This window comes from Tasmannia lanceolata, unplaced genomic scaffold, assembly GCF_043159265.1.
Source record: "Tasmannia lanceolata isolate RefF3 unplaced genomic scaffold, GAP_Taslan_0.1 ptg000015l, whole genome shotgun sequence".
Taxonomy (NCBI): Eukaryota; Viridiplantae; Streptophyta; class Magnoliopsida; order Canellales; family Winteraceae; genus Tasmannia; species Tasmannia lanceolata.
Genome location: NW_027518692.1, coordinates 62,313,755 through 62,323,181, shown reverse-complemented (window position 1 = coordinate 62,323,181; position 9,427 = coordinate 62,313,755). Strand labels below are relative to the sequence as shown.

Here is a 9,427-nt window from a genome sequence, read left to right as displayed (position 1 = left end):
GTGTTATTTAATCATTTATACTTCAACACTCCCCCTCACGTGTGGCGACATTCATCGGTGTGATATACGGGTCTCCACTCCAGTAGTGTGATCGCTGTGGAAGCGAGTGTCCTTGTTTGCTCGAGGGTGGCCCCTCCTTTGGGTTGGCCTCACAACTCAAGGAGTTGTAAACAACTCAAAGAATTTTGTGAGTTTTGAACCCAGAACCTATAGCTCTGATACCATGTGAAACAACCAATTACTCCAAAAGCTTAAGCCGTTGGAGAAGGCATTATTTAATCTTTTATACTTCAACACTCCCCCTCACGTGTGGCGCCCCTCTTCTTACGATTGTCCTACACATGGCACCTCTTTTGGGTTGGCATATGGAATTTTAATATCAAGGAGTTCTGAACCCAGGCAATTTGCTCTGATACCATGTGAAAACAACCAATTACTCCAAAAGCTTAAGCCGTTGTAGTTGGTGTTATTTAATCATTTATACTTCAACACTAGGTATGGATTTCATTCAGGCTGCTTTCTATGAAGGTGATGATGTCTCATCTACTTATAGAAGAACAATGGCAATTCCTTCTTTTGTCCTCTTGATAGATAGATTATTGTTGCCAATATTTCTCATTGGCCTCTCCTTTTCACTGCATGAATGCATGATAGAAGCTATGAATAAATTTAAAATTCAAACCTATGTTATCTGCTTTACCGGTTTGCTTGGTTCAGTTTTAGCTCACAGTTCGCACGCAAGTTCCGTATAAATATAGTTTGATAGAGGTAGGCCTGTTCAATTCGTTAGCTTGATTCACTGTAACACCATCCTTAATTGTACTTTGGAAAAATCATCCAAATCCTGCTGAAATCCCTAAACATATGGTAGGTAAAAGTGGGACTCAAAAGTGAGGAGCTAAAAATCTGAGTACACAAGTTGAAAGTAAAAAAACCACTTGCTTTTCATGCTGGTTGCTGGAAGAAATATCATACCCAGATGCTTGACCAGTGTATTATTGAATCTTAATATTCATCAATGTCAGATACAGATGCAAAGATGCTCACAAGCGTATGACAACACAATCATAGCTGCAGTGAAACGATACTAGAAAAATCCAGTTATTTCAGAGATATGAAAAGTAGGGGGAAGCAAGCCTTGGATCAACATTTGTATTAAGTCATTAAAAAACGCCGATGATCTCTTACCTCAAAGTATGCACACAATTCACGTTAGGAAAAATTGCCAATTGAAAAATTGTTAGAGAGGGACGAAATGGGGGTTATCAGGTCTCTAAAAGGAGGTCATCAACCCTCTAAATGGGGTTATCAAACTACTTGTTGGCAGTTCTTGTATTTTGATGTCCCCCATTTCCTTCATGTTAAAACGGGTTTGTATTATTCTACAGGGGGTGCGAATTTATCATCACGCTTAATACAACACTCGTATTATATTATGGGCCTAACAACAAATGGGCTGGTCTGAAAGACTTTAGCCCTTCAAATGCAGCAGTTTCAGTAGTCAGATGTTACTTTCTTATACTTTGAAAGGAAATTTTCACATTTTCTGTTTCTTTATACATTGCTTCTGTTTTGCAACGTCAAACATTTTGCCTACAAAGAGGGCAAGATCCATGTCTAAGTAGCCACCTATCTATGCACTTCAAATGGAAAACGTGCCTGCAAATAGGTAATCTCCTTGCGCTCTCCCCAGCTTTCAAATCCTGGGGGAAAAAAACACAAGCCCAATAACTTAGAAGATCCTTTCAAAAAAAGCCATCCCTAGGCCAAAACAAACTAAAACAATAATAATGACCATATAGGAACTATTTAGGTATCCAGGGATAGCTGTCTCCATGCAACTGACCCCGACATGATTATGTACAATTCACAGCATAGCTGATTTAAAGGTTTAAACAAAAGAAGAAATGCTATTGAAGTCCCCTTAGACAGTGGAGATGATCCAACCGAAATAGAGGATCCAGAAACATCAAAGATGAATGAAAGTGAGTCGGGGTGAGACAGAGCCCAAGACAAGAAGTTTGAAAGAAAAAAGTATCATGGGTAGATGAGGGGCTTATGTCACCAAAAACAGAGACTAAAGCAAGTGTTGGAACAGAAATAGAGGATCTAGAAACATTAAAGATGAATGAAAGTGAGTTGGGGTAAAACAGAGAGCCTAAGGCAAGAAGTTTGAAGGAAAAAGTATCATGGGCAGATGAGCAAAAGCACAGTGAAGAAGAGGGCCCAGAATGAGAGGAATGGCAGAAGGTTCCAAAACAAAATTTGCCTAAGATGCTCTCAAAGATCCGAAGATACTCACATTGAGCTAGTCAATTATGTAGTGAGGAAGTCTAAACTGAAGGGAGCCCTTGCAAAAAAAGAGGTGAAAGGGCTCCCCCATTGGCTGCACATCACCATATGCAACATGATGGTGATGTGCAGCCAATAGGAGAGCCCTTTCACCTCTTTTTTGCAAGGTCTCCCTTCAGTCTAGAATTCCTCTTATGTAATTCACTGAGCATCAAGCAGTTCAAACTCTTAGGTTTAGTATTTGCCTATCCCGAGTTTTGGATCTTCCTCTCTTATGTGTTCCCGGATAGGGTGGCAACTTGTGAGTGTGATATCTTTTGCTTTATCTAGTAGACCGGTGGGCCCAAATCCCAGCTTACCTATCAAAAAAGAAATGGAGGTACTAAATGATACGTGGGCCCACATAAACTATACTTGCTTGATGCAAATCAAGTGTACATGAACATTAATGTTACCCTTTTAAAGTGGTCTAATCAAAATGCTTTTGGTACTGTGGCCCATTTATAAAATGGCCCACATCTTCCACCAACTATAATGAACACAAAACAACACAAACTCGCACGAATAAGAGAATACTAAACAATTAAACATTCAATGGGCAACCTACCCATAACCATTTAAAAATGCAACTGTTTTGAGCTTTTTACCAGACCAGTTCACGTGAATAAACTAGCCATTTTGGGAAATGACAAGGAAATAAGGTGCATGTGTGACGGTTTCTTACGTAGCCGACAGAATAGGTAAGAAACAGCATAAAATATACACTTGATACTCTCTATATAGACACAGTCAGTCCTCTTGCCCAATCAGATGGACACTTCTGACACTGGTCATAGACTCATAGTTACCAAAACCACACCGAATCAAATGATCGTAGCCGTTTGATCAATGAACTTTTTAAATGCAGATGTGCCAATAACATTTGGGCCAGCTTGGAACATCCGGTATGTACAAATTTAGAGCATGACAGATTAGCACTGTTTAAAAATTCCCTGAGTCGATCATCTGATTTCCTTCTACTTTAGCCAAGTTCGCTCTACCCTACTAAGTCGGTACCAAAATAAAAAACCTAGTTCATGCTTAAATGTATCATCTTTCTTAGGGGTTTCCGCCCTGAGTTAATTAAAATCTGTGCCTCTCTCACCCAAGTAACCAAGTTGATTCCTTTTTAACATGGCTGAGTTCTTGTCTGAGTCTGGGTTTTTAAACACTGCACTCATTGACTAGAGATCAATGGTTTAGATAAATAGATATGGGCTGAAGAGTTATTCATAGTTTCATACATTGAATTCTGGTGTATAACCAATGCATTAGATGGCTCCTCTATACTTAATCTGTCATGTACCATCCTAACAATACCTTAAGACCACTACTTAAAATTACTTAAAACACTAATGTAGCTCACCTGTATGCAGACAGAACAGCAGATCTTCTCTCCACACGAGTCCATGGTCTTGCTGTGAGTGACATTGAATTCAGGAAGCTTCTTGACAAAATCCAGCGGCACAGCTCTGGCACTTCCCACATCAAAAATGTCAGAGGAGCTTTCTCTATCTCCACTCTCAAGAGTGCTAATCTGAAATTAGTGATAATTGACGACGCTAAGCATTTATTTCATGTTGTATGAGGAAAATGGTATAGATTAGTGGTGAGAAGGATGTGAAACAACCAAAGGATTAACCTGCCACTCATATGCCTTGAGCATTGCTGGGCTCACCCATTCCCGGAAAATCTTCCCGTTTAGGAGGCTGGCAAAGATGGCAATCTGGAATTTTGGGGAAAAAATAACAAATTAACTGCATGCTTCATTAAACAGAGACATATGCTCTCAATTATCAAGATCCCAATAAACGCAAAATAATCATACTTATAGCAAGTAATCATTCTGTATACACCAAAGCTCAGTGTGAATCAGTTCCTGAAACTTGTTGAGTCAACTAAAAGCTTGTTTGAGTTGACTCAACTCGCTAGTAAACGAGTCACTAGCCAACGACTCTCTAGACATGATAATTGAGAAAACCCACAAGAAATTCTGATCGACTGGCAAAACGAACTCATCTTGATGTTAGAAAATGGTGAGCTCACACGTGACATATTTGCATGTTGATTGGAAGTTGGAACCTTTCATGGGAGGAGCCATCACTAGGATGGCTAAACGGAGATCTCATTCGCAGGATTGAATCATGCAAAAATCAACGGCTTTAAAGGATGTCTTTTTCATCAATTTTTATCAAAGGTATAGGATCGTTCGATTAGAGTGGGACCAACGGCATTATGCTGGGTGTTGGTGATGGCCAAAAACATTCATCCACCCTATCACCATACATGTGGCAAAAGGCCATTCGTACGATGATTAATTCCCTTAAAAACAATGGGGAAGCACTGATCTTCTAAATGACAGTTCTACCCTCAATATAATTTAATATACCGGATCTTGTAGCAAAGTTGGGTGGTATTACTAACTTTTGATAAGGAGTCTCCATTAATGAACGATTCGAGCACCTCCACGGCCAAGATCGCGCCGGCAACCGCGCCTATGCCGGCTCCGCCCAAAAAACCTGTTTCCGTGGTTTGGCCGGAAACCGCTCCAGTAATTATCCCTACGAGGGCGCCCACTAGGAGAAAGTCAAGGGAAAAAGAAGTCAGGGATAATTATGTCAATTCAGATTGCTTATTTATCTGTTTGTTTATTATTAAACTCCCCCCCTTTTTAACTAAATTTGGCTTTACTAGATGATTATCCATGTGTTTGAATTTCATCATAGTAAGTCACCGCTAAAGAAAAAAATGTTCTTCATAAAAAATAAAAGAACAAAAATGCCAGTGTATTACCCCTACGAGAATTTAATTTATATGATGGGTGGCCGTGAAAACACGTGAAGTCTGAAAAAAGTATTTTTTATGATCCAAACCGTTCATCTGTTTGGGCACACCGTAAATAGTTTGTGCCCCAAAAATCATTTCCATAGGATGATCGTAACCCTCCGATCTGTAGAAGATTCCATAAATGATTTTTGGAAATCTCCATTTTCAGATCAGTTCAGATCGGAGGGCTAGGATCATCCTATGGAAATGGTTTTTGGTTTTTGGGACACACCCTATTTACATATCCTTTTTCTTAGCATTCGTCACTATTGAAGGTTAAAAAAAAAAACAATAAATAACTCATCTATATTCGACCCTTTTTTTAATTTGGGACAGCCCCTCTAGTGTATTTATGAGTACTCGTTTACAGTAGAATGGGCTGTCCCCTGTAATAAAAATGGGCGAATATATCATTTCCCATCTTTTAATTGATGAAATTAATTATTTAAAACATGAGCAGATAGTCCAAAGGGAGCCTACCCGATGCAAAAACACAAGCGAGTCCTACAAAAACAGCCCTTCTCAAAGCTCTTAACAAAAACCCGTTTACAAAGCCATCTATCCTTACAAAAACAGCCCTTCTCAACAAAACCCCATTTCCCAAACCTTCCATCCAACCAGAAACTACCATTCTCTACCTGAAAACAGCCCTTTTGATGCCGGAAAACCGCTTTTGCCACACCCAAGAAAAAAAGTACCTCTGAACAAGACCAAAATGCATGTAAGAACTGGAGAGGAAAGAAACAAAAAACCTTGAGAAATGTGGAGCACAACATGGCATTTATAATAGGTAAGAGCTTTGCTTTTAGTTCTAGCAAAATAAAGAACAGTGTAATCAAAGTCTGTCTATCTGCAACAGCTGTGAGAACCCAAAACAAGGTGCTGAAGCAGTGGGCTGAAAAATGATGGGTTAATTGGAAATGGTAATTATTTAATTTAACAAGGGGTGGCAGTATCAATATTTATATATTCTCGGCTAAGTCTTCTCTTTATAGACATTGAATAATTAAATGTATATCTATATGAAATTGGGTTCGAATGAAGGCATGTGATTTTATTTTTTTTGCATTTTGTGAAATAGAACCGATTTTTGCATGTGGTACATAAAAGAAGTATGTTTCAATGAGATGCCACGTTTCAGCCAGAGGGTGGGGTTTTAACACGGCGATGTTCCCGAGTATCAGTGGTTGAATAATTACTGTATTTCAACTCATTTTCAGGAGCTGAAGCAGGGGGTGGAAATATCAATTCCCAAAAGATACATATGTGATTAATGAATGTTGAATAGTGGGCCCAATTGTGGATTGGACAGCAAAAAAATCCATCTGGACAACCGTAACCATCAGATTTGTAGCTTTCTAAGCCTTCGGGTGGAGGACCAGACAAATACAGCAACATTTTGCAGGAATTTTTTTTTCTATGGAAAATTTTCCAGAATTTTCTGTTTTTAGAAGGTTTGGATACACATGGAAAATGTTCACTTGAACCACTGTGATTCTAGTCTTATTTAGAAGGGAACTTCATTTTATGATTCTCCCTCTATTATTAATGAAGGCCTGATATTAAATTCACTAAGTCCATGTTAGGATACCCACAAGATTTAGATTTGGATTTCTCACATTTCAGTTAAGATTTGGTTCTGGATCAGATCCTTAAATTTCTAAATCACATACAACAGTGAAAAAAAAATCCGATTTTCAAATCTGTTCTCAAGACATTATTTGAAAATCAATATTTGGGGCAAGTACCTTCATCCTCGCTGCTCATCGACCTTGCTACAGCAGCTGCCGGACGTCCCTCCCTCTTTCTCTCTCGTAAAAACATGGGCATGATTGATGTATTTTGTATCCAAAACTCATATCCAAATCCAAATACAAAAACATGGGGTATCCAAACATGGCCTAAAATAATTCTCTTAATTTAACAGAAAAGTGAAAGTCTGATTTTTGGGCATTAAATACTCACTTAGTCGAGACCATGGAGAAACAACCTCCACTTTATAACATATAGAAGTATAGACAGCAAGACTGATAGTGATGCATCTAATCTCTCTCTCTCTCTCTCTCTCTCCAAAAAAATAAAAATGCAATACCATTTGCCATTTGGACACATGGATTTTATAATCTGAAAAATGTACAATCCATGTTTTAGCTTATAAAATGCAGATTTTAGCTTGTAAACTCCAGGCTTAAACTTATAAAATCCTTGTATCTAAATCCCTAATGTACGCCTCCTCTCTCACATTGTCACGTGCGTTTTGCTAGTAATCGAGGCTAATATGAAGATAATAAGACATTTGCTAACATCCATCGCAAAAGGCATTTTGCGGTTGGGCTGTTGCATGTGAGAGCAGCCATAGAGATTCACTTTTCAACGGATTGTCTTTACTCCTATGGTGGCTGCTCTGGCTGCTCTAACATGCAACAGACCATCCAACTCTAACTCCTATGGTGGCTCCACGAAATGCCTTTTGCTATTGACGCTAGCAAATCTCAGATAATAAACATGAGTTAAACTTATCATCTAGTGCACCCAACTCTAACGTTCCTCATGCTTCCCAAGACAGCTACCTCACATGAATTAGACGAATAAGACAAAATATGCTAAAAAAGTGTGATTGTGTGGCAGTTCTCTCCTGCAACAGTGAACCGTGAGATGGCTTTCCCTGAAACTGCATAGCAAATCCCTTTTTTTTTTAAAAGTAAGCTAGGATCCGTGGCGAGCCCCACCTGTTTATTAGATAAATAGAAAGAGCATGTAATAAAAAATGATTTTATAAGAAAAGTTCAGCCTTTTAATAGCTAACAAGGGATATCATATTAATAATCACTGTAAGACAAATAGAGGAACATAATAGAAAGCTGTTATAGCGAATATTAACTCTAAATTTTGTCATTTAAAACAATGACATTTCAAGCACCTCGAGGAATTAGAATCGGAGTAAGTAGAGTTATTTCTAACAAGATTGACCTTGATGGTTCTAGGCTTCTTGGTTTGCTTATATCCGGTCACAGTGAGCACCCCATCTTTATAGGCTGCAGATATCACATCTAGATCTATATCAGCTGAGAGAATGAATTTTCGAGAGAAGTTCCCGAACCTCCTCTCCGCTGTCTCGTACTTGACCCCTTCCTCTTCCTCTCTCTCCCTTTTTCGGCAGCCACTTACGAGCAATGCTCTGTCGTTGTCCACTGGACGTTAAAGTCATCGAGTTTTAGACCTGGCATGTCAACCATGAAGGCATACGAGTCCGGGTACTCCTTCACGTCCGCTCGGATAGGCAAGAAGCACACCTTCTTTGGAACAACGGCACGGACAGTAACTTCAACTTTTATTATACACGTATCATTAACAATATATCCTTTAGCTGGGTCGTGAAGTTTGGTGAGAGACATAAACGATGGGAAACCAAAAGATGTCGACATAGAATTGAATTTGTGCTTAGAGTCTACATAAAAAACAGAAAGAAGTCAGAATCATCACAGCTAATTCATGACTAAGTAAATTACTAAGGCCATGTCTGGCAGCCCGGATTTTTTCATTTCAGGGTGATAAGAGGCTAAAAATCAGGCAAAAGTCGATCTTATTTTGAGTAGAGTTTACATGTTCCCTGATTTTTATGCATCTTCACCCGCCATACCTCTCTCTAACGACTTGAAGACACTAATGAAAACAAAAATCATGGTAGTGAAAAGGGCCAGAGGAATCAGTTGAGTAACCAACCCAACACCTGGGATTGAGATTGAATGTACAATCATAGGGCAAGTTTGGGTGCGCAATCAGTGTGAATGTTTACACGATTAGATAGATTGCACTCCCTAACTATCCCTGGATATATTGAGAGAGCACATAATAAGATATAGACTAAGGCCATCACCAGCAAATCAACTATTAATTTTCTTGTGTAAGGCTGAGATTAACAAAACAGTGTTTAAGTGAAATAAATCTCAGACCTTCCACAAGAAAATGTAAGGCAGACCGAAGTGAAACCGGCTCATAGCTAAGTGAGACAATATCTACTCTCTTTTTGTTATTTCTCTTTCAACAGCCAGCCGGAGAATTTTAAGGAGAGAGAGAGAGAGAGAGAGAGAGAGAGGGAGAGAATTTCTCTTTCAGTTGATCAATCACAGTGAGTCTATACATCACATCTCGACTCCACCCATCCGTCAAGCTTGTCGAATCAGCAACATTTAAGAATATCGACAAATAACTATCCTTTCCATTAGGATAAATGACCACAGACCTATCAAAAATAAGCAAGGATTGAAGA

General features: G+C 38.9%; 1 protein-coding gene across 1 annotated transcript; it reads right to left on the bottom strand.

Moving 5' to 3' along the window:
* Nucleotides 1-1,300: 1,300 nt before the first annotated feature.
* Nucleotides 1,301-5,904, bottom strand: LOC143846754 (NEP1-interacting protein 1-like). Its single transcript, XM_077355307.1, has 5 exons — nucleotides 5,638-5,904; nucleotides 4,756-4,907; nucleotides 3,974-4,057; nucleotides 3,698-3,868; nucleotides 1,301-1,703 (listed from the first exon to the last, which is right to left on the bottom strand). Exons 1-5 carry the CDS (start codon nucleotides 5,786-5,788, stop codon nucleotides 1,581-1,583), a joined length of 681 nt encoding a protein of 226 aa, XP_077211422.1. The 5' UTR covers nucleotides 5,789-5,904; the 3' UTR covers nucleotides 1,301-1,580.
* Nucleotides 5,905-9,427: the final 3,523 nt, after the last annotated feature.